General features: G+C 34.3%; 1 protein-coding gene across 3 annotated transcripts in view; it reads left to right on the forward strand.

Moving 5' to 3' along the window:
- GPHN (gephyrin) overlaps positions 1-26544 on the forward strand; it is a 740280-nt gene that overhangs the window by 508361 nt on the left and 205375 nt on the right. Inside the window, exons 9-11 of one of the 3 annotated variants that reach the window (XM_073011088.1) lie at positions 253-387; positions 21929-21985; positions 24157-24228. In XM_073011088.1, the coding sequence (XP_072867189.1) occupies positions 253-387; positions 21929-21985; positions 24157-24228 (264 nt within the window). The remainder of the gene's footprint in view (positions 1-252; positions 388-21928; positions 21986-24156; positions 24229-26544) is intronic. The other 2 variants (XM_073011087.1, XM_007987015.3) reach the window with 2 other exon arrangements.

Here is a 26544-nt window from a genome sequence, read left to right on the forward strand (position 1 = left end):
ATACTGCCTCTCGTATTAAAACGTTTTTAGGAAATGGTACTTGCCAGGGAAAATACTTTAAATCTGAAAGTTTCTATTCTATCTCAAGTTGTTGGATGCATTTATACCTAACAGTAAGTGACACCAAATATATCAGAGCTGAGCAGCAAAGAATGCTAAAAAAAAAAAAAAAAAAAAAAGTGGGGAGGGTCTTGATTCTACATGTTATTGGCATTTTCAGAATATTAAACCATAGTTGTTCCCCTTGTTCAGATTCCAGACTCCATCATTTCTCGTGGTGTTCAGGTGCTCCCACGAGACACAGCCTCCCTCAGCACTACTCCTTCAGAATCGCCTCGTGCTCAGGCTACATCTCGCCTCTCTACAGCTTCCTGCCCAACACCAAAAGTAAGTACAGTTGCTTCACACCTTACACCTACTCTTCTATAGTAGTCTGGGAAAACTAACCAGTATTTCCTTCTGCTTGTCAAGGTTGGATTGCATGCAAGTTTACACTATGAAAAATGAAAAAGTGTGAGATAGTTCCCACCCATTGTGTCACAAATTGTCATATTAGGCCAATAGTAGGACAATACAGATTCCATTCAAAATGTCTTACTCCTACATCATAGCTAAGGGTATTGCTTTCTGTAGCTCCTGTTTCTTTGTTGTAGATTTGTTATTTTTTAGTATACTTATCATTATAGATGTAAATTTATTTGTTTATGCTGAGGATGAAAGTACTTTTGGCCAGTAAACAGCAAGATTAACAAAATTGTGTCACCAAAGGGATTTCTTTAAACTTGTCCGGGCTGGGATAGCTCCCTGCTCTAGTATCATTCCAAATTTTTTCAAACATATTCATCTTGGAATGTTGCTGCCTAATATTTGCAAACAAATCTAAATTTATTAGAAAGAAAGTTTTAATGCCAACCTTTGGGAGAGGGAAGAAGTTTCTTAGTCTTTTTTTTTTATATAATCTGTCACTGAGTTGTATAGGGTGGGGAAAGGATGAGACACTTCTATGCTGCTCACATCTTTGTGTATATGATAAATTAACTAGCAGACATTATTACTGCTGTGACTACTTTCTCCTGGAATGCTCCTTTCCTGATTAAGTTAGTCATTTGTGCTTTCAAGTTCTCTATGTGATTGATGGATGCAATATTGGTACCAAAGATTAACAGTAACATTCCTTATTATTTAATAAGACATGATGTTAGACACTAAATTTGTTCTAGGATTCTGACAGTTAATTTTTCAAATTATAGTTTTTTCCTCTGTCATCAAATTTAAGGACCGTATAGCTGTCTTCCTCAATTCCATCTTTTCTATCAGTTTTGTGAATGTTATAATTTAATTTGACTAGAAGGGATCTCAGTTTCTGATGTGAATAGTGCAATTTGTTTTACATTACATGTTACAATCTTCTCAGCAATGTTTCCAGTGTTACCATTGTATATCATTATTTTTAGATATATGTCAAAAATAACTGATACTAATTTTATCATTTAAAACACTGAGGTCCTAAATCTTCAATAAACATTAAACTGTAAGAACACTGTAGACATTAAATGTACGCCAATGCCATTTGGGTGCCAGTAAGCTACATTTTCAAATGAATTAAAGGAAAGAATTCTTAAAACCTGAATTAGATGGAAAAAATCTCGTCTATGTCTTTTATATTATTAAAACAAAGTAACTTACAGCTTGACTGCATTAAAATCCAGTTGTACCAGCTAAACTCACTTGTAAAGTCTGGAAAATATTTAAAACTAAAAGTTAAGTTCACTTTAAGATGTTTTGTTCACTGAATACTAAGACCTAAAAGCTGGGAATACAGAAGTATTCAAGGTATAGTCTCTTTTTTCCTTAATGATATGCTGAAATCATAAATATTTTTTGAAAATATTTTAAGCTAAATTTAATTATACGTAGTTCTTGAGTATTTTTAAAACTTTGCAATTATATTTTAGTTACAAAGAGGATAGTAAATAAAATTTGAAAAATCACTTGGTACTTCCAAATTCACCAAAGTAAAATTCTGAAAAATAATAATGTTAATATTCTTTAAATTAATTTGCTTATTGCAGAACTTTAGGAGAGCAAGTGGCTTGTCTTGATATTTTTTCCTTAGTTAACACTTACATGTTCAAATTGACAGTGAATTCAAGAAAGCATTATATCTTTGTCTAGGAATAAGATTATATTTCTTTTAGATAATTTTTTTTTTTTTTTTTTTTTGAGACAGAGTCTCATTCTGTCACCCAGGCTGGAGTCCAGTGGCATGATCTCAGCTCACTGCAAGCTCCGCCTCCTGGGTTCACGTCATTCTCTTGCCTCAGCCACCTGAGTAGCTGGGACTACAGGCGCCTGCCAGCACGCCTGGCTGATTTTTTTGTATTTTTAGTAGAGACGGGGTTTCACCGTGTTAGCCAGGATGGTCTCGATCTCCTGACCTCGTGATCCACCCACCTCGGCCTCTCTTAAGTACTGGGATTACAGGCGTGAGCCACCATGCCCGGCCTTCTTTTGGATAATTTTTATCAGCACTAGAATGTATACCTCAAAGATAAAATTATCACTTTGGTGTGATTTTTAATATAAACTTTAAATGCTGAATTAGAATATTAATATAATAAAAGAAACTAATTTGAATATTGATATTTTAAAAGGAGTTAATCTATTCCAATTAGGCATCTGGAAATAATGTTTAAAAAATAAATTAAAGGACAGAAGGAAGTGAAATTTATCTTTCTAATTAGAAAAGTCTCATAAGTCATGAGACTGCTTAAGAGAATCTAAACTAGGTGCTCTTATAAGTGCTTTAATATCAGTGACAGATATACTACTTGTCTTCATGGAGTTTACAATTTAGTCGTATATTACAGGTTGAGTATCCCTAATCCAAATGCTTGGGACCAGATTTCAGATTTCAGATTTTTTCAGATTTTGGAATATTTGCAGATACTTAAGCCGGTTGAGCATCCCTAATCAGAAATCCAGAATACTCCAATGAGCATTTCCTTTGTGCTCAAAAAATCTCAGATTTCATATTTTCAGACAGGGATACTCAACATGTAAAATAAACAGGTAGATAATCACTTTAATAATTACAATTTCACATTAATTTAATAATTATAATTGAAATACTATACATGCTAAGAAGAAATGAAAATGTTATGGTGGTAGAAAATAATAGCAGGGGAACTTCATTTAGATAGAGTGAGTAGAGAAGACCTAACATTTCACCAGGGGCATGAAGAATGATTGAAAACCAAATATGAGCTTTTGTGCTATGTGAAGGTTTTAGGAATTATATTGATCAATAATGACCACTTTAAAGGCAAGTGTCACCAATCAAGAACTCTTTTTTTTTTTTTTTTTTTTGAGACGGAGTCTCGCTCTGTCGCCCAGGCTGGAGGGCAGTGGCCGGATCTCGGCTCACTGCAAGCTCCGCCTCCCGGGTTCACGCCATTCTCCTGCCTCAGCCTCCCGAGTAGCTGGGACTACAGGCGCCCGCCACCTCGCCCGGCTAGTTTTATGTATTTTTTAGTAGTGACAGGGTTTCACCGTGTTAGCTAGGATGGTCTTGATCTCCCGACCTCGTGATCCGCCTGTCTCGGCCTCCCAAAGTGCTGGGATTACAGGCTTGAGCCACCACGCCCGGCCCAAGAACTCTTACACTAAAACTTTATTAGTATGTGAATAGTCTAATTCAGTGATGTCAACAGCCAATTTCAAATATCTATTCTTTTTTATTTAAATTAATGAATCTTTTTGCCTTTTCCCACTGAGTCAAATATCAAGACCATAGATTTTAGCACTGAGCTCTGTTCTAGGTGAATTCTTTATTTTAATTTTTTAGCGTAAAAATATGAGGCCGAGAAGTCCAAAAGCAGTTTTGGGGTTTCAAATCTGAGGTACCGGGTAGATGATAATGTTATTAACTATACTAAGGAATAAAAGATAAGTACCAAGTCTTGAGGGTAAAAGAAAAGAGTGTAATGCATCTTGATTGGGAATGTGTAATCTGAGGTATATGTGAAACAACTAAGGAGTGATATCCAGCACAAAATTGGAAATACAATTTGAGTTTGAAATTCTTATTTTTACTGCATCTTGATTATGATATTTATAACTTAGTACATATTAGTGTTAGCCAAATCCTGTAGAAATCCTTTCTACATTTCAGATTAGGCATGCACAGATTTTCATGCACAGAAATGTATGTGCAAACGTATTTTGTCTACATCAGAAATACAATATAGTTTTGAATGATCAGTACTAGAAAGAGCACTTGACTGATAATAGAAGATCTGGATGGAAATGCTTTCTTCTCTACTCATAACCACACTAAATTAAGCAAGTTACTTTACTTTACTGAGTTTTGTGTCTGTTATTTGACTCACCATCCTTATCTCTACAACAGTGTTTATTAACTCATTAAATAAGTTTTTGCCTGGTAGTGGAATAGCAACAGTGAGCAAGTAGACATTGTTCCAACTTCTACAAATAGATAGATCAGACTACTAAAAATTAAAGTATAATAAATGCTAGGATTGATTATCAAGAGTACATAATATTATAGAAATAGCTATCAGAAGCACTTAACCAAGTCTTTGTGAAAATGCAAAGGGTTAAATAACCAAGTTATGATTCAAAACTAACAGTTCCAACGTCTCCCTCTGTAGCTTTTTATCATTGGGCCATTTGTAAGCTGAAACACTTCCTGTCCATCCGCATGTGTTAATCTATTTATTTAGGTCAACAACTATAATAGTATAATATTATAATAAATGTTTCAGTATAGTTATATTGCAATATAACATCCTAAATTATGCTTTGATCGTTTAAGATTCTCCAGCTATAGTGAGAACAAAATCTATAAAAATATACCAGGTCTTGATTTCTTTTTGTTTTTTTGGTACCCTCATTACAACCTAATGAAGATAACTGTGTATTATCTTTTCTAAACAATACTTCATAGATTACATTTTCTCAAGCACATTTGTTTGCTGAAATGATATTGTACATAGGGAAAAGTCATTTCTCTTTTATATCATATATTTTCTTTTAATGAAATCTGACTGAAATGAGGAATGATTTTCACTCCTCTTGCTTTATGACAGTGAAGTATCTTTCTTTTTTTTTTTTTTTTTTTTTTTTTGAGACGGAGTCTCACTCTGTCGCCCAGGCTAGAGTGCAGTGGCCGGATCTCAGCTCACTGCAAGCTCCGCCTCCCAGGTTTACGCCATTCTCCTGCCTCAGCCTCCCGAGTAGCTGGGACTACAGGCGCCCGCCACCTCACCCGGCTAGTTTTTTGTATTTTTTAGTAGAGACGGGGTTTCACCGTGTTAGCCAGGATGGTCTCGATCTCCTGACCTCGTGATCCACCCGTCTCGGCCTCCCAAAGTGCTGGGATTACAGGCTTGAGCCACCGCGCCCGGCCGACAGTGAAGTATCTTTCAAGAACAAAGTTGGGATATTTGACTTTCATTGTCCTGAGTAAAATAGTGCCTAAGTCAAATAGTACGTAAATTCTATTTAAAGAAGTATAGACAATATCTAGACTCAAGTTCTAAAATAAGGATAGTCTTCTAAAAACAATTTGCTGAAAGAATAATTCTTTAATTGATAAATTCTCTTTTAAAGTGAGCATGATTCATAGCTTAGATGAGTGCCAATTTTCAATTATGAAGGACAGCAGCATCTCTATTTAGAAATAAAATCAAGACCGGGCACAGTGGCTCACACCTGTAATCCCAGCACTTTGGGAGGCTAAGGCCAGTGGATTGCTTGAGGACAGGAGTTTGAGACCTGCCTGGCCATCATGGCAAAACCCCATCTCTACTAAAAATACAAAAAATTAGCCAGGCGTGGTGGCACATGCCTGTAATCCCACCTTCTTGGGAGGCTGAGGTGCAAGAATTGCTTGAACCTGGGAGGCAGAGGTTGCAGTGAACGGAGATCAAGCCACTGCAGTCCAGCCTGGGCAACAGAACAAAAAGCTCTGTCTTCAGAAAAAAAAAAAACAAACAAAAAGAAAGAAAGAAAGAAAGAAAAGAAAGAAATCAAGAAGCTTAAGATAGAAAATAATGATTAGAGCAAAAAATAAAAATGTTTCAAACTTTCAATTTACCATTCCTTTTAGATTTTATTAAAATAGAGAATATTTTTAAAGACTAATTTTATTATCCTTTTATTCCCTAAACATCTGAGGTTTGATTTTGAGTAAGTAAATAGAGTTTATAGTCACATATTTTCCTGTACCTTAAAAGTTAGCAAAGAATTTTGTTCTTAGACTAACCAGCAAGTTGTGTGTTTTTTTTTTGCTCTTAAGAAGAAAATATAAATACTATCAATATCTAATTGAACTAAAGATTATACAACAATTAAAATGTATATTTGTTGAAATATCTTTATATGAGGGGTATATACCTTTAATCCACTAATGTCTAATACTATATTCAAACAAAATATGTAATTATTACTTCTTTGCAGGTTTCTCTTATTGTCCTTTGAGTGAAAGAATTTAGATTGCTCTGGTTAAGCTATATTCTTAACTCAGGGTTTTTAATGTGTGAATCTGAAAGGCAGTGTGAGTTCCTTTACCTATAAGAATGACACTGTTGATTCTATATCAGCATAATATTTTCTCTGGGATGTTTTCCTAGTAATGTTAGTTTTTACAAACTATTACATATTGTCACTATGTTCCTTTGTGATCACCAGGGAGATTATGTGATGTGGCTAGGTCATTGACTAAACCTGGGTTCCCAAGTCTCTGGAGAAGCTCATAAAATGGCCATACTTCCAGCCTAAATCATGTCACTAACTGGTGACAGCAAATTATTTTTCTCCTATTTTAAAGAGCCTAACCAAAATCAGTAAGACTATACTAGACATCAGGTTTCTTTGCTTTTGCTGAAATTGTATCAACATTGCTACAACAATGTGTTCAGCTGTTAACGACATTATAGAAATAGATTCTACACATACTGTCAACACACAACAAAAAAGTTGGAAACCAGTGAATTAGTGAGATCAAAAATACATTCTCTGAACAAAATATGTGTTTTCTTTTGTGAACGTTTACCTCATCTGGGGGGTGTTGAGCAATGATATTCTCTGCATTATTGGTTAGATCCAGCAGTTCTCAAACATACTGGTCTCCGGACCCCTTCATCCTTCTAACAATTATTAAGGACCCCAAATTACGTCTGTTTATGTGGGTTATATCTAACAATTTTTGTTGTACTAGGAATTAAAACTGAAGGCTGGGCGTGGTGGCTGTAATCCCAGCACTTTGGGAGGCTGAGGTGGGTGGATCACCTGAGGTAGGGAGTTCAAGACCAGCCTGACCAACGTGGAAAAACCCTGTCTCTACTAAAAATACAGAATTAACCGGGCGTGGTGGCACATGCCTGTAATCCCAGCTACTCGGGAGGCTGAGGCAGGAGAATTGCTTGAACCCAGGAGGCAGAGGTTGCGGTGAGCCGAGATCGCGCCATTAAGCTCCAGCCTGGGCAACGAGAGCGAAACTCCGTCTCAAAAAGAAAGACTGAGAAGTTTTTAAATGTTTACTTGTTTGTTTAAAATAAAAAATAGTAAAGCCTTTACATGTTAACATAAACAACATATTATTTATGAAAAAATAAGTGTATTTTCCAAACCAAAAAAAAAATCTTAAAATAACAGCATTGTTTGACATTTTTTCAAATATATGTTAATATCTCGCTTAATAGAAAATAACTGGATTCTCACATTTGTTTCTGTATTAAATCTGTTGCAATACGTTGTTTTGGTTGAAGAACAAATTGAACCTCATACAAATATAGTTAGAAAAGGAAGGACTTGCAGTGAGCCAAGATCGTGCCACTGCACTCCAGCCTGGGCAACAGAGCGAGACTCCATCTCAAAAAAAAAAAGGAAGGACTATATTGTTCACTTTTTTTTATAGTTGCGGATATTCTTTGATACCATACCAAAAATTTACAATTGTTAGTTAAGTAAAGGTTAGTTGAAATGTTGAATCTAAAACCTTGGCTAGGACCATTCCATACTCATACCTTAAAATCCATTGATCTGTCTTGCACTTTGAATGGATCTTTTACCCAGGCATGATTTTGGAACACATATATTGGTCATTTGGAAAGTATAAATTCTTCCAAAAGTTGACATATTTTGTTATATTATATCAAAAAATCACCCTCATTAATATAACGACCAAGCTCATCTAAAAAGTGTGGGATGTATTGCAAGTTCTTAAGCTCATAGTGGCATATAGACATTTTCTAAGTTCGAATTTATGCTTTGAAGCTAGAAATTGGGCTGGGCATGGTGGCTCACACCTATAATTGTAGCACTTTGGGAGGCTGAGGCAGGCGGGTTATTTGAGGTGAGGAGTTTGAGACCACTCTGGCCAACATGGTAAAACCCCGTCTATACTAAAAACACAAAAATTAGCTGGGTGTGGTGGTACATGCCTGTAGTCCCAGCTACTTGGGAGGCTGAGGCAGGAGAATCACTTGAACCCGAGAGGTGGAGGCTGCAGTGAGCCGAGATTGCACCATTGCACTCCAGCCTGGGCAACAGAGCAAGTCTGTCTCAAAGAAAAAAAAGTTAGAAATAGTATCACTGGCAAAAAAAGCAACAAATAGTTTTTTCTTGAATTGACAGACTTTGTTTATTTTTGAGAAAATGTATACCAAACTTCTAAGTCTGAATAATAATTTATTAGTTATTTCATCCTTTCAAGTAAAAATGGTTTTCTTTATTTAAAACTAACTATTCAGCTTACAACTCAAACAACTGTATAAATAAGTGATTTTCCTTGAGACAAGCACCATCCTTTGGTATGCAGAAGTATTTTATTCATACTTCCCATTTTGTCACATTCAAGGCCCAAGTTTTAATTAATTTAATTTTCCCATTTTGTCACATTCAAGGGCCAAGTTTTAGTTAATTTTAATTAATTAAATTTAATTAATTAATATTAAATAGTAAATTTAATATGTATTAATATTGTCATATAATATTGTAATTAATCATGTAAATGTAAATATTACATTGAGGATATAGTAAATATTAAATTTACTATGTCATTGAGGACAGTATATGAAACTAGTTTTTTAAAAAAGAAAAACAGAAGATGGCAGTGAATAGAACAGTGATTGTTCCTACTACTTGGATCTACTCCTTGATTTATACTAGGATGTCAATCCACCATTGATTTTGTACCCCATCAGTGCAAATGTCAATGCAGCAAAAATGGCAAATAATGTCTTCGTACTAGTAGTAAAATAATTCTGACTTTGTCAAGCCCTGAAAGGGTCTCCAGGACCCTCATGGGTTTGTGGATCAACTTAAAGAACCATTGATAAAATCAAATGAGCAAACTGGCCTATGTTTCTTGAAAACATTCTGGTCAAAATGGTGGCTATTGCATCCTTTTTATATATATCTTTTCCATAAAAGCAGTATTACAGTAGTATACTCAGTCCAAGAGCTCTGATCCTTAATGACTACTGGTACCATGGTTAAGCATTATACATAGTTCACCCGTCCCCTGTCATCCAGGTTAATCCTAGGGCCGGGAACACCTACACCTCTCTGATTCTAAATGAGAGACTTCATGAAATCTTTTGAATATATGAGACCAGAAGTTATAATTCCCAGCTAACTCCATTCATTTTCAGTGTGGTATTACTTCTGCACTTGGATGACAACTAATTTTCCCCAGGATATTCTGTCTACTAATAGATAACATACAAAGCCCTCTTTTAAGAAATAGTCCGGGTGTGGTGGCTCACACCTGTAATTCCTGCACTTTGGAAGGCCAAGGTGGGCGGATCAACTGAGGTCAGGATTTCAAGACCAGCCTGGTCAACATGGTGAAACCCTGTCTCTACTAAAAATACAAAAAGTTAGCTGGGCATGGTGGCAGGTACCTGTAATCCCAGCTACTCGGGAGGCTGAGGCAGGAGAATCACTTGAACCCGAGAGGTGGAGGTTGCAGTGAGCAGAGATCACGCCACTGCACTCTAGCCTGGCGACAGAGCAAGACTCTGTCTCAAAAAAAAAAAAAAAAGAAAGAAAGAAAGAAAGAAAGAACCTAGTTGTTGGCAGATAATTCTGTTGAGTATACAATTGGGGATAGCTCATTTTCGAAATCAGTTTAGAACATTTAAAAAAGTCAGATCGACATTGCTGGCCCACCACTGATATAATACACTGTATCAATACTCAGCTAATATTCTTTAGACCCTCCAGACTATTTTACTCACTTACATTAAATGCCTGACTCCTATGGACATTTGAGTAACTGATTTCTGCCCTAATTCACTGTTACCTAATTTCTCCTCCTTTATAACATGTTTGTTTGGGGATTTATTCTCATTTGTTAGCAAAGCAGAATTTTGAGACTTAAAATAAAAGATGATTCCCTTTAACCCTCTTCTAATGAGAAAGGCATCACCCAGTATGGGAAAGAATTTAATATTTTGATGAAACTAAAATTGCATAATAAAGCATTTTAACTATTTTTGGTCTATAACTTATTTTCAATAGTTTTCCTATGATGTTCTGCTGGGTATATAGGATTTTACATCGATTTTTCTTTTTTCATTCATGCAAGTGTTCCCTTTGTTTTTCATTATCATTGTCATTATAATGATAATTGAAAATTAAATTTCCCCATCTCTTTCTAACTATTTAATGGTCACAGAACTATGTTTATTACTGAAGCTAAATGTAACAACTATGAAATGTATAATTGCCACTCTGAAGTCTAAAGTTGCAAATGAAATTTGATATCTGAGAAGATATAGCAAACCAAAAATTGCTAGCTGTAGAATTAACATTTTATAGCTAAGACAGATTGTAAGTGGTATAGTTTCAGTATAGTTTCTTTATTTAAAAAAATGTACATACTCATTTGGAAAAACATTTTAAAACTCACATAAAAAAGTTCTTATAAAATACCCTTCATAAATAACCACTGTTAACATTTTGCTATATATCATTCTCTTATATTTTTCTATGCATTTAAATATCTTATAACAAGAAGGCAGTGATTAAGGGCTCAGTTTCTGGAGTCTGACAGGCCTGTGATGAATCACTTACTAGATGTGTGGCTTTCAAAAAGTTACTTCACCTCTATAACTTTAATTATCTCATCTGCAAAATGAAAAATCATGATACTATTTGTTTCATAGGGTTGTCTTAAGAATTTAAGTTAAAAAATGTATATAAATCACTTAGCACAATGATTGAAATATAAGTACTCATTAAACATTAGCTATTATTATTAAATTGTCTGTAGCTTTTAACCCATCTTGTTTACTTAGTAATATGAGCATCTTTCTATGTCATGAACATCTTTACATGTTGTAAATTGTCTTCTACAACATTATTTGGATTGTTTGATATTCTAACTGATAGATGTGACATAGTTTTTTCACCAACCCGTATTTTGGATATTTTTGTTGTTTCTTATTTTCTAGTTTTAAAAACAATGCTGTAGATAATCTTTCAGAAGTTAAAGGTTTTGGAGTCATCTCTTAATCAAACTCAGTAACTTCTGTTATTTCTACTTTTATTGAAAGTATATGCAGAACTTTTAAGTCTATGTTTTCTGTATTTTACATAGATAGCAGGAATAGATCATTTTTGTGTCTTCATGAATTTAATGATATATTGGAAGAAGCAGTTTCTAGCATTTGCATTTGACTGATTTACTGGTAGACATTTAAAAACTATAAACCCAAAGTCATTTGAAAAGCTAACAAGCTTGAGTGTGTAAAAGTATTACACTGCGAGGCACAACGTATTGAGTACCAGCCCTAGTCTGCCATATTATAACTTTATGAGGGCCAGGCACAGTGGTTCATGCCTATAATCCCAGCACTTTGGGAGACCAAGGAGGGAGGATCACTTAAGCCCAGAAGTTCAGGACCAGCCTGGGCAATATAGTGAGACCCTGTCTCTACAAAAAAAAAAAAAAAATTAATTAGCTGGGCATGGTGGTATGTGCCTATAGTGCCAGCTACTCAGGAGAATCACCTGAACCCAGGCAGTTAGGGCTGCAGTGAGCTGTGATGATGCCACTTCACTCCCAGCCTGGGTGACAAAGCAAGGCTCTGTCTCAAAAAATAATAAATAAATAAAACTGTGAGGACTAGTTGACCTCAGTTTCTGTTATTTGTAACATCAAGATACTAAACAAACTTTAAAGTCCCTTGTAGGCTTATAATTCTGTTCTTTTGAAATAGTTCAAATATCAACTAGAAAATATTCTTAAAGCCCTTCTCTCTCTGATATTTTATTAATCTCCAGTTAATACAGAATAATTTACATTTACTTATTTTATATTTTGCATTCTGTTCTAGTACATAAAGTGAGATTATTAACTGAAAATGTTCTAACTTCACTTAAGATCTTTTACATTTAGGTAAAGCTTGTCTGTTAAATGGAATACTGATTTCTCTTGAGATCCACTCTAGTTTTGTTCGAGTTATAGGAAGATAGGGAAGTGAACTGTTGAAATACAAGACATTGTGAAATTAAGAATACTAGCTTTCAGTATAAATAGCTTTGATTCATTTCAACTGTTTTTAATTGTTTGGGACGTGTTTTGTGTAAAACAGCCCAACAAATATAAGCGGTCCCATCATTATTTCAGCAACAGAATTTATTAGATACAGGCATGATTTAGATCTATTTAATATCCCATTTTGACTTTAATATCGAGTACATCCCATACTAAACTATCCTCTGGATCTTCATATCTTAAACTGATACATATTCTAAAATTAGGTATTTTCTGACCCAAAATTTCAGGAGTATCTCCCTACTCATTCTACTTTTGTTAAAGAGAAAACAGAATAATTCAGAAATTCATTGACTATGTCAGTGAATATTTTTAATGCATATTATATGTCAAATACTGTATTAGCTATTGGGAATACAGCAATGAATAGACTTTTTAACCCTGTTCTTAAGGAACTTACAGTGGATTATGTGAAAATAAAATATTTATAAGAAATCTACCAGATACAGGGTTGACAACCTCAAAGAGCTCTTCTAATCCAGTAGGAAAGAAAAAAAAGGATGAGTAAAAGGTAAGCATAGTCATTTAATAAAATAAATACATGCAGCACAGATATATGTGGGGGGAGTACACTCTCAATAGAAATCTACTAAAAATTTAAAACAACACGAATTTTGCAATCAAATTGATAATTATTTTAAAACTATAATCATCAGTACTATAATGAGCAATGACATGAGTATTTCTATTCACACTAATAGGATTATAACCTTTCAAACAATAAATTTGTATAACCTTTCATACACATGTGTTGTATACATGTGTTGTTTGCTTAAAAAGTATATACAGAAATGTATGTACTGTATAGCATACCTATATATAGAGAGAGGCAGGATCTTAAAATGTTATGTGTTGGCCAGGCATGGTGGCTCATTCCTATAATCCCAGCACTTTGGGAGGCCAAGGCAGGTGGCTCACCTGAGGTCAGGAGTCTGAGACCAGCCCAACCAACCTGGTAAAACCCTGTCTCTACTAAAAATACAAAAATTAGCTGGATGTGGTGGCAGGTGCCTGTAATCCCAGCTACTTGGGAGACTGAGGCAGGAGAATCACTTGAACCCGGGAGGCGAAGGCTGCAGTGAGCCAAGATCACGCCATTGCACTCCAACCTGGGTGACAGAGCAAGACTCTGTCTCAAAAACAAAAAAGTTATGTTTTAATCAATCATTTTGTCTCTAGAAATGTATCCAAAGTAAATTATTAAAGAGGCCATCTCAAACTATGTACAGGAATTTTTATCACAGCATTATGGAAAATAACTTGTATTAATAGTACATACATATAGAAGTTATACTATAACCTTAAAAATCATCTCATTAAGAATATTTAATGACATGAGAAAATACTAAAACTACAATGTATAGTTTAAAAAATTAGTAAACAAAACTGTGTAGGAATAGAATTGCAAGTTATTTCACAATATACATTATTTTTAAAACCAGGAAAATATACATATCTGTTTGGGTTTTGTTTGTGTATTTTTTTAGATAGGATCTGGTAATTACACAGATGTCCTTTGGCCTATTTTTCAGATTCGTAGCCAAACTTAATAAAGCCAACTGGAGTTATTTACACCTATATTTACAGGCATACCTTGGAGATATTGTAGGTTCAGATCCAGACCACTGCAATAAAGGAAAAATTGCAATAAAGTGAGTCACACAAATTTTTCAGTATCCCAGTACATGTAAAAATTATGTTTATACTCTCCTGTAGTCTGTTAAGCGTGAAAAGGATTACGTCTTAAAAAAAAACACTGTACAAACCTTAATTTAAAAATATGTTAGTCCTAAAACAGTTATTACAATCATCTTAGCCGTCAGCAGGTCGTAATCTTTTTGCTGGTAGAGGGTCTTGTCTCAATGCTGATGGCTGCTGACTGATCAGGGTAGTGGCTGCTGAAGGCTGGTGTGGCTGTAGCAGTTTCTTAAAATCAGACAAGTTTACTACATTGATTGACCCTTCCTTTAACAAAAGATTTTGCTGTAGAATGCAATGTTGTTTGAATGCATTTTTTCTACAGTGGAACTTCCTTCAACATTGGAGTCAATCCTTTCAAACCCTGCTGCTGCTTAATCAAGTTTATTTATGCAATATTCCAACAATGTAATTCCAACAATGTTCACAGCATCTTTACCAGGAGTAGATTTCATCTCAAGGAACTCCTTTCTTTGCTCATTCATAAGAAGCAACTTACCATCTGTGAAAGTTTTATCATGAATATCACAGTAATTCAGTCGCAACTTCAGGTTCCCCTTCTAATTCTAGTTCTTTTGCTATTTCTACCGTATCTGCAGTTCTTTCTCCTCCACCAAAGTCTTCAACTCCTAAACATCATATGGTTGGAATCAACTTCTTCAAACTCCTATTAATATTGATATTCTGGGCTCCCATGAACCAAAAATGTTCTGAATGGCATCTAGAATGATGAATTATTTCTGGACGGTTTTCAATTTACTTTGCCCAGATCAATTATAGGAATTACTATATGGCAACTGTATAGCCTCATGAAATCTATTTTTTAAATAGTAACTATAATAACAAATAATACAATTTCAATTTGAATGTTGAAATTACTCCTTGATCTATAGGCTGCAGAGTGGATGTTGTATTAGCAAGCATGAAAACATTATGCCCTTGTATATCCCAATCAGAGCTCTTGGATGACTAGGTACAATAGCAATGAATACTTATATTTTGAAAGGAATCTTTTTGTCTAAGCACTGGATTTAACATTTTTAGTAAACCATGCTGCAAAAAGATGTGCTGTCATCTAGGCTTTCTTGTTCCATTTGTAGAGCACAGGCAGGGTAGATTTTGCATAATTCTTAAAGGCCATAGGACTTCCAGAATGGTCAATAACCATCAGCTTCCACTTAACGTCAGTAGCTGCATTATTCCCTACCAAGATAGTCAGCCAGTCCTTTGAAGCTTTAAAGCCAGGCGTTAACTTCACCTCTCTAGCAATGAAAGTCCTAGATGGCATCTGCTTCCATTATATAAGGCTGTTTTATCTACATTGGAAATCTGTTGTTTAGTGTAGCTGCCTTCATCAAGGACTTAAGATAGATTTTCTGGGTAACTCGCTGCAGCTTCTACATCAGCACTTGCTGCTTCACGTTACTCTTATGTTATAGAGACATCCCCTTTCCTTAGACCTCATGAGCCAACCTCAGCTAGCTTTCAGCTTTTCTTCTGCAGTTTCCTGACCTCACTCAGCCTTCATAGAATTGAAGAAAGTTACAGCCTTGGTCTGGATTTGGCTTTGGCTTTAAGGACTGTTGTGGCTGGCTTGTTCTTCTATCCAGACCACTCAGGCCTTCTCCATACTAGCAATAAGGCTGTTTCACTTTCTCCTCATTCATATGTTCACTGGCATACCACTTTAAATTTCCTTCCAGAACTTTTCCTTTGCATTTACAACTCAGCTGTTTGACACAAGTAGCCTAGCTTTCTGGCTGTGTCAGCATTCAGCATGCCTTCCTCACTAAGCTTAGTCGTTTCTAGCTTTTGATTTAAAGTGGGAGACATGCAACTATTCCTTCTGCTTGAACACTTAGAGGCCACTGTAGGTTTATTAATTGACCTAATTTCAATATTGTTCTGTCTCAGGGAATAGAGAGGCCAGCCACAGAAAGATAGAAAGACAAGGAATGGTCAATCTGTGTAGCAGTCAGGGCACACACAGCATTTATCAGTTCAGTTCACTATCTTACATGGGCACCATTTGTGGTACCTCAAAACAATTGCAAAAGTAGCATCAAAGATGACTGATCATAGACAACTATAACAGATATACTCATAGTAAAAAGTTTGAAATATTGTAAGAATTACCAAAATGTGACACAGAGACAGGAAGTGAGCACTTGCTGTTGGAAAATTGGTGACGATCGACTCGCTTGACACAGGGTAGCCACAAACAAACCTTGAACTTGTAAAAAAAAGCAAATATCCATGAAGCACAGTAAAACGAGGTATGCCTATATACCACAGCATTTTTACATCCAGGCTAAGCCAGTCTCTTAATCCTGCTGGATAGAAAATTATATCATATTTCAATGGAAGTTCAAAGATAAACTTTTTTTTTGGTCTCATTTACAAATAAAAAAAAATATAAAGAACATATAATGTGCTGCTTAAAGGTTATTTATTTTAACCCACATAATAACTCTTTTATTAAAGATGGGTTTTATAATTTCTTTTTAGACAGATAAGAAATTTGGAAAAAATAATTTCAGTTGAATTATTCTCTAGTTAGTGAACAGGAAATAATTTATATAAAGGTCAATTTTATATAGATTAGATGTATATAAAGGTCTAATTTAGTATAGATTATACTGTCTTGGAATCAAAACTATATAGAACTCTAAGATCAAAATTATAAATGTATAATAAAATATAAATAAATGCAAATGTTAATATATCATTAGAAATCAGAACCTTTGAAAAAGATGATTTCCTGGCCGGGTGCGCTGGCTCACGCCGGTAATCTCAGCACTTGGGGAGGCTGAGGCAGGAGTATCATCTAAGGTCGGGAGTTCGAGATCAGCTTGACCAACATGGAGAAACCTCGTCTCTACTAAAATCACAAAATTAGCTGGGCATGTGGCGCATGCCTGTGATCCCAGCTACTCCGGAGGCTGAGGCAGGAGAATCACTTGAACCCAGGAGGTAGAGGTTGCGATGAGCCAAGATCACGCCATTACATTCCAGCCTGGGCAACAGGAGTGAAACTCCATCTCAAAAAAAAAAAAATGATTTCCTAAGGATAAAAATATGGCAGAGGGATTTAGAGGATCTGTTACTTGCCACCATGATTCTAATTTTTGCCTTCTCACTTCTTACTCTTTGCAACTTTCCTTGACCTTTTTTATCCTTTTATTAGTTTAGTTTTATAATTGTATTTCCTTTTCTCCAGAAACACATTAGTAATTATTTTTCCTTGACACATTTATATATTAATCCACTCTCTTTCATTGCTGTATTCCTTCCTTTATACTTGTCTTAATAAATCACAAATTAAACAAAATGTTCTATGATAAGGCACCAGCTTTATTGAAAGGACTGAATAATATAATATTATAGCAAGGTGAAATATTAACTTAATTCCAAAACTACTTTGTTATTTATAGGAATTTGTTTAAATGTTGAGCTCTTAAGCAAAACTTTTTTAAAAAATCTCTTTCTCCAAATCATAGCTGCCAAAAACAATCTATAGCTGCACCAATATATGCTGAGTGATACTGGTTGGAAAATAATTTCTGAGAAAAAAGTTTTATTTCTTTTCTTTGATAATCATAATTTTTTTTAAAAGCCATGATATGGTATAATAAGGTTAAAAATATTAGTCTCAGAATAGTTCTTAAGGTAAACTAGATCTAAAAATAAAATGGTCAACTTCTTAGTACAAACAGAAATGTTGGTTTAATCTATGTAATTTTATTCTAAACTGATACAAAATATATTATGGAGAGAAGGGGAGAATGTCTACATTCTTTATTCCGTAGGTAAGAGACTAAATTTAATTAAACAACCTGAGAGTCAGAACATAATATCAGCTGTACTTTCATATTATTTATTGATGCATTCAGAAGGCCACTGAACTTCTCCAGACCTTGGTTCCCTTATCAGTAAAGGAAACACACAAAATATATAACATTTTCTAAAACATTTTCAGCAAACATTTTGTAACTAAAGAGAAATATGAATATATACACCCAGTGATATGTGAGTCTACCTTAATGCAGTTATCATAAGCCTGAAATTTCTGTATTTTATTTTAAAAATTAATATCAAGTTGATTTTTAAACTATGAAATATATGTTTGGTTTAATTAAAATACTACATTTACAATTACTTATTTTAGGCAAGAGAAGTAAGGGTGGGGCTAGTTTTCTACCTTGTTAATGGTAGAAATCGTTTTACAGTGAGCTCAGTTTTGGAAAACTGAGCTAAATCAAAGGGAATCAACATGTGCACATCTTAGTTTAGGATCCAGGCAATTTCTTTTGTTGCATAATGTTACTAGAATCCAAATTCTTGGAAAAAAAGTAAATACAAATGTCAAAGTCATTTTACTACAGGCCAAATCCTGGTAATTAATCCCTGAGGATAGTTTCCTCAGTAATTAATCCCTGAGGAAAGATTCCCAGAGTGTTGCAAAAGAGGTAATACAGTGCAACATTTTCAGACTATTTCTGAGGAATAGTTTGTTAAATATATTCTAGTTGAGAGACTGAATAGAAGATTGAAGTGTTTTGGATCCCATGGATAATATCTTTTAAAATCTTGGTAAAACACTTGTCAAAAGATTTCTTCAAGATTAATGATGAAATTTTTGTTTTGCTACTAAATTTTAATTATCAACATATGTAAGTAAACTAATAATCTCAATTTACTCCATAATCCTCATAATTATTTACATTGAATTCTCAGACTTTGTTTATAATGCCGTGATAGTACAGTGTAAACATTTACAGTGTAACCTCTCTTAGTTACTGATAGTGTTTTGACTTTAGAAAAGCATAAATAAAAATAGCTAATAATGTGAGGCTCTTATTATCAAGAAGAGTAAAGTCATTAATCTTATCTGAATGCTAATCTTTTGTGATTTCTTTTAAATTCTTATCTAAAATATAATAAGCATTTGGCCGGGCGCAGTGGCTCACGCCTGTAATCCTGACACTTTGGGAGGCCGAGGCAGGCAGATCACCTAAGGCCAGGAGTTCAAGACCAGCCTGGCCAACATGGTGAAACCCCATCTCTACTAAAAATATAAAAATTAGCCAGGCGCAGTGGTGTGCGCCTGTAATCTCAGCTACTTAGGAGGCTGAGGCAGGAGACTTGCTTGAACCTGGAAGGCAGAGGTTGCAGTGAGCCGAGATCGTGCCACTGCACTCCAGCCTGGATGACAGAGCCAGACGCAGTCTCAAAAAAATAATAATAATCAAGGGTTTGGATTAGCTGTGAATTTCTTTCATGTATGCTGCCCCACTATAACTGATGATTAATGGAGGACTAAAATAAATAAGGACATTACATTTTAAATCTACTGATTTCACTTTTCTGTATTTCTCAAATTCTAGTTTATATAGACATCCTTTTCAAGTTCTTTCTAAAGTTTTTCAGTATTAGGTATTATTGTTACCTGTTTCAGAAGCTGCAAAAAAAATCACGTGAAACTGGAATTGTAGCCATTTCTGGCTTTGAAAAACACCTTAACTTTCTAAGGTTTTCCTCTTATGATGGTTTCAAAGACAGGCTTGTTTATAGAAATTTGAAATCAAGCATTGATGAGCTGTTTGCTCCCAAAGTCTCTATTTAAATCAGTCTTTTAATCTATTTTTCAGTTTAGTGGTAACTGTCTTTTTTTCTTCTTATAATTCGTTCTTTAAGTTTCTATACTTGCATTTGGAACTGAAATGGTACAGGAAAAATGTCTTCCATATATATAGTAATATAAAATTTCTTCCACAGATGGAGACAGACAGACATAGTTACATATACATATACATTCTCTTATAAGCATCCATTTTTTTCCATCCCATGTATTTTCAGGCCTGCTGAGGGAATGCTACTTTAATCTAGAAATTAGGGACTGTTGATTTTGTTCCTAGATTTGTCATCAACTTCTAGTGTAACCTTGAAAAAGATACCTAATGTTGCTGGGCTTAATGTAATTTTAAGTCTTCTAGAAATAAAAGACAACGTAGAAAATGGTGTTCACTTGTTACTGTGTAAGTTCAGAACATCTTCACATTTTCTGAAAATTTTCAGAAAGCATCATGAGGTATCAGACTCTTATATTTTTATAGGAATCTACCAACTCTACCTTTATAATCTAGATACTGTGAATCTGCATTTAAGATGGAAAACAGCTTTTGATATAAAGACCTCAGAAATCAAAGAAAACAGCACAAGAGGATGAGCAGATATTATGAACTCACTCTGAATTCATTCCATAGGGAGCCCCTCTCTTATAGGTGCTGATATTCTAATTAGTATCCATTGTTTCTAAATTTGACTATTCTGTTCCACTAAGAAGAGTTAGAATTGGTGATTATCTTTTGGCCATAACATTTAGTTAATGCTGAATAATTAGTAAAACTTGTTTATATCAAGTAGCGTCAAAAGTTGATGCAACTCTTATATACCAATATGCTTTTATTCAAAACGAAAATTCAATTTTGATTATTCAATCAAATTCAATATGATTATTCCTCAGCAATTTCCATATACTATCAGAAATCTTCTAAAAGGGTAAGACAATATATATCCTGGTTCCAGGAAATAAAGTTTTATAGGATGTTCAGATTTCTATTATTTCTTGAAGATTTTAACTGGGAACTTTTGGCATCACACTGATATTTCTACTATCTACTAATAAAAGCAGGAACATCACAGCTAACTTGACCTATGCTGGTCTGAATTGAGACCTCATTCTGGAATCCATAGTGTAAAACCACTTAGTCTGAAGCTTCCTGTCCCCTTTGCTCTTCACCCTGCCCTTTTTTTTATTGCCTCCCTCTTTATCCAAAACATTAGTTCTCATTAGAGCTCTATTTAAAAAGTACCTCCTCTAATAAAACACTTTGTGTTGAGAAACTTCCCTTGCTCATTTATGCAGTAATGTGCAATTAGTTATTTTAAAAAACAGTTTTACTTTTCATTTCCCCTGTCTTACCCAAGATAGCAAATTTTCCAAGTGGAAAATTCAACTAAAATAGCAGAAAGCTTTGAGGTAGTAAATATATCTAACATTGGTCTGGCATTAAAATTTTCTGGTTGGGCAGCACAATTGTTAAATTGGGAATCTCAGTGACAGCTGAACACCCTCAATGCTTGGGTCAGCAAGCAGAGGAACTTCACTGTCACCTATCAAGAATGATGCTTGTCAGGACTGATCTTTCCACCTACAGAACATTAATGTTTCTAGTCATACCATTTATGTTTTCTAATATTACAATGGAATAGACACTAAAACACTACGAGAGAAAAGTACATAGGTGTATTTGTAATTCTTTGTTTTTTGTAAGCCAAATGCAAATGTAACACTACTCCAGATACTGCTTCATCAGAAGTCCCCAAGATAACCAAAAGTAAGTGCCAATTTCCTCATCTCAGGGATAGTGCCGTAACAAAGACTGAATTCTAGGGACCAGCCTATTTGCAGAGCATGTCATACAGCCTCTGGGTTAGTTAACTCCTTGGCCTCCTAAGAGCTACCACAGAGAGTCAATTGATGTTTTTGCATGTATTACTTACTAATGTATAGAAAAATTTTTAAGTTCACTTTTTCTTTATTCTGTCTTTTTTACCCATCTTCCCTCATTGTAGCAAATTAGACGGCCGGATGAAAGCAAAGGAGTTGCTAGTAGAGTTGGATCCCTCAAAGTAAATATGTTTCTAACATTTTTTGGCAAGATTTCGTCTATAGCCTACACTTCTTCCTTTTTGGAGGGTGGTGGGAGGAAGGGGGCTTTTTCCATTTTTCACCATCCCATTTTTTTTTATTTTAATATTTTTATTGGCTGTTGGGTCATATTATTTTTTTTTTGTTTCAGCTACACATAGAGCAACCAGCTGAAGGCAAGCTGCCAAATAACTAGCTTTGAATGGCACCACAAACAACAGAAAGGGCAACTGCCTCATTACAGGTGCCTATAATTTGGGGTTCTAGAATAAACCGTTCCTCTGATTGATGTCACTGTGTGTTAAGTTCCTGTTACACAGAGAACTAACATTTATTTTCAGAATATTATCTCCCCTTTTAACTTTTTTTTATAAAAAAAAATTTAAATGTTACTTTGGTATCATCACCATTTATAGTTCATTTCAGAGAAAAGTTATTATGAGTTAACAATATGTATTCAATACACATAATCTTAAGAATTAGAAAGAAATTTTGTGTCATGTAGTATAATGGGCCCACATATAGCTGATAATAGTTACGCCCTCTTAATCCCCTGTTTTATTTTTTAAAAGTCCAAAAAACCAATACAACAATCAACAGAACCAGATACATACCTAAATGTTTGTCCATTTGTGTATATAATCTGCTAATATACAATTGAAAGATTTCTAATTTGATCATCTTGTCTGCTAGTTGCTAAATATTTATTTGCTCAATATGCCTTGGGCACTCAGTACTTAAACATTTAATCATAATGAAAGGTAAATAAGTTATCACTCTTAAGAAACACAGACTGATCACTTTTAATGCTGCCACCTTAAATGCAAGTTACAAAAATTGCTGAATTCTAAAAATATGCAGAAGAATTACCTCAAAAAATTAACTATTTTCTTATATCTCAATCCCATTTGCCCTTACAGCAATAGTAACTGTTAAATTAATCAAAATTCTAGAAAATTCAGTGCACTGGGATGTCCTAAAATTTGATGACTATCTTGAGGCCTAATATTGAATCATTTCAAAATTTTGCACACCTCCAATTTATTTCCATTTAACAATTTATGAAATACTAATTTCTGCACTCTTTCCTCTCCTTGCCTCTTCTGCCTTCTTAGCTTTACTTTTTTGTTATTGTTTATTTATTTGTGTGTGTGCATGCACATGAGTGCACATGGATGAAGGTGTGTTTGTATGTTTGTGTCCTTTATTCCAGAAAAGCCATCCTCTCTGTTCTCTAACACTGCTTTATAGTGGATAGCTATTTTATTAAAATGTTATTTCACCAAGGATAAGCAGAGGGGATGGGAAGTGTTAACAGTATGCCTATTTCAAAAACTAGGCAATTTAAGATTATTCAATCAGAAAAATGAGTTTATGTATCCTGATGATATATCAGTAGCATTCCTCACTGTCTGTCTGTGAGGTATCATATTTTACCTTTGTCTTTAAAGGAAAATAAATCCATTACTGGTTTAAACTATGGATTATGACTCATTCAGGTGAGAACGTACAGAACGACATGACTTTTTGAAAATTACTGAAGGTGAAATAAAGATAAAAATGGCATGCATAACTGCAGCACCATGTTCTGTAAACTGGATTGTATGTGCGAGTGCGTGTGCGTGCAGTTATCTCCAAGTTCAGCTTCTGGATGTATAAAACTTCAAGTTATATATGTATGTTTATTGTTTTTAAGTGTATATACAATATGAGTATGTATATATGCATATATATGTTCAAGAACAAAAGATACATTTTATAATTAAATCAGTTTATATTAATATGGATGCAGTCTTAAAAAGTGTGTTTGGGAAAGAAAGTCAAATTTCATAACATTTAAATATCTTTATGTTTCTACAAGATAGAAAATGTCAAAGTGAATCTGTAGGGGATTTATAAGGATGGTTATAGTATTTATTTTCTCCAGTACTTTGGGGAGAAAAGATGCTGTAATTAATCAAAATAAAATGTTGACTTCCTAGTCACGGGTTTGTTGAGCATGCAGTCTTACGTTATAGAAAGACCTTTAATGTTTTTGAAATGTTTGCCAAAGGCAGTGAGAAATGTATAATGCTATGATCTTATTTTTAAAAGGAAAACCGAAAAGAGAACAAGTTGCTTTTTCAATTCATTTTCTGATGTTTACATGTAGCTCCATCGAAAGCTGGAGGAGCTCAGAGATCACCTAGAAGGCAATGTGAAAGGATACTCTCTCAGAGTAAATGTACGATTTCACTTGGTGATTTTTTTTTCCCTAAACTTCTGCTGACTGGTAACTCCGAATTTGATTGGTTTGTCCTCTCATCTCCATCTTTTTCCTTTCTGTCTCTTTTCCCCCTCTTTCTTTTCTAGCCGCGGCTTCATGCTCACATTTATGAAATAAAGATTAAAATAGCAGGGTAGAAGACCCTAAAGCCACACTGACTAACATTGCTGTTGACTGAATAATATTTTGGCCCCAGTGCAAAATAAAATCTTTCTTTTCAAAAATCACTATTTCTTATACAATTGTATAATTTTTTGAGGATCTTGCCATGAGACTTCATTTGGAGATTTTTCTATTGGTCATGTCTTCTACCCCTTGTTAGTTATGTCAGCAGAATAATAAATTATGCGCTGGATGTGAGGGGTATATCCTTGATGGTACAATTTCAATTTTCAAGGAAAATAATCAGTGTTAGAGTATCATAGGTAATCTGGCAAGTAGGCACGTTTGTTCTGAGTTAATAGACTTAACTCAGAGTCTTTTAGAAAAAATGTATGTCATTTTGTTTAAAAATAAGAAAATTAGCAGTAAGTACCTTCACCAGGAACACCTTCACGTAGCATCTTACAAATACTGGAGCTAAAGGCTAATATACCCAAGACAACTATTGAAGGAGGACAATACCTTGTATCCACTCAATCCTGTACGTACGTCATATAGTCAGAATTCATGGTAGTATTTTTTGTGACAGATCGTTCAGACTGTCAAGATTTTCAAGAAAAATCTCTAAATTGATGTATAGTATAAATGTAGCAGAAGAAAAACTAAATTACTACTGTAATTTATGGCTGTATCCTTTCATTCCTGGGGTTTCTAAAAAAGTTCCTGTGAATCCTGGCGTCAGATTTACTTCTCCCGAGGTTATTACCATTCATTTAATTCATACAGCTATAATAGTTTTGTTGTATAAACTAGAATAAAAGTTAGGGATGTGATAATTATCTTATTTCTCAGCTTGTTTTTAATTGTATACCACATATAATCATGTATATCTCTACATTAAATTTCTGATTATTGAAATATAAAGTGATTTGTATTAATAAGTTATTAAATTCTAATAACTAAACAGAGAAGGAATTAATACACGTATCTCATATCTCTACTTCTCCCTTTGAACTATTCTTTGTTTTCTGCACATATTCTTACGGAATTTTTAAAACCATCCATAATCACTCCCCAAAATCTATTTTATTGTTTTTAAAAGAAAGATTAGTATGGATTTTATGATTAAGTCAGTCTGAACATACCTAATTATTCTAGAAACCCATAAAAATATTTTAATATATGTATTTTAGACTTGTGCTCTTTCCTAACCAATCATGAGAAGTAATTTTTTTTTCAATGAAACTGAGACCAAAAAGTTGAGACTTGCTGATGTCTATATGGTAATGAGTTAGTAAGAGACCAACATCAAATTAAAAATTTGATGCCTTAAAAATTAGGTTATCTCATGCCATTCTTTCTTTTTTCAACACCTGTGCTACTATATAATGATTAATCTCAACATCTTCATCTTTTGTTTTATTTCACTGAGAAACACTTAGTTCTGATTACCTTGTTTCTAAAAATATTAAATATAAGGTATATTAGTCTAAGGATCCTGTTAAAAAACTATCAAAAGGCAAGTAGTATCCTCTCTAGAGAGTTCAGCTTAGGAAACCTGCAAATCAATTGCTTAGCTGAATTTTCAGTTTCTCTCCTTACCCTTTAATTCCTACTACCCAAGTATACCTTAAAATGCCTTGAATATTAAAAATTAATGCTAAAAAGAAAAAGTTATTCTCAGAACCATAGACTGTATTAGACAGGTTTTGTTTATAAAATGAAGTAAATTGGCATTTGGTAATGATTTTGTTTCATGAAAATTTATTGTAGGTGTACACACACAAGAATAAGTGTATTAGTCTACATGGCCGTAAAGATGCTACCTGAGACTGGGTAATTTATAAAGATAAAAGGTCCAATTGACTCACAGTTCCACATGGTTTCAGAGGCCTCAGGAATCTTACAATCATGGCGGAAGGGGAAGGGGAAGCAAGGTATGTTGTATATGGCAGCAGGAGGGGAGAGAGCACAGGGAAAACTACCACTTTTAAAACCATCACATATATTGAGAACTCCCTCGCTATTTACAAGAACAGCATGGAGAAAACCACCCCCATGATCCTATTACCTTCCACCAGGTTCCTCCCTTGACATGTGGAGATTACAATAAGAGATGAGATTTGGGTGGAGACACAGAGTCAAACCATATCAACAAGTGTATGAAGTGTC

This window comes from Chlorocebus sabaeus, chromosome 24 (genome assembly GCF_047675955.1).
Source record: "Chlorocebus sabaeus isolate Y175 chromosome 24, mChlSab1.0.hap1, whole genome shotgun sequence".
NCBI classification, from domain to species: domain Eukaryota; kingdom Metazoa; phylum Chordata; class Mammalia; order Primates; family Cercopithecidae; genus Chlorocebus; species Chlorocebus sabaeus.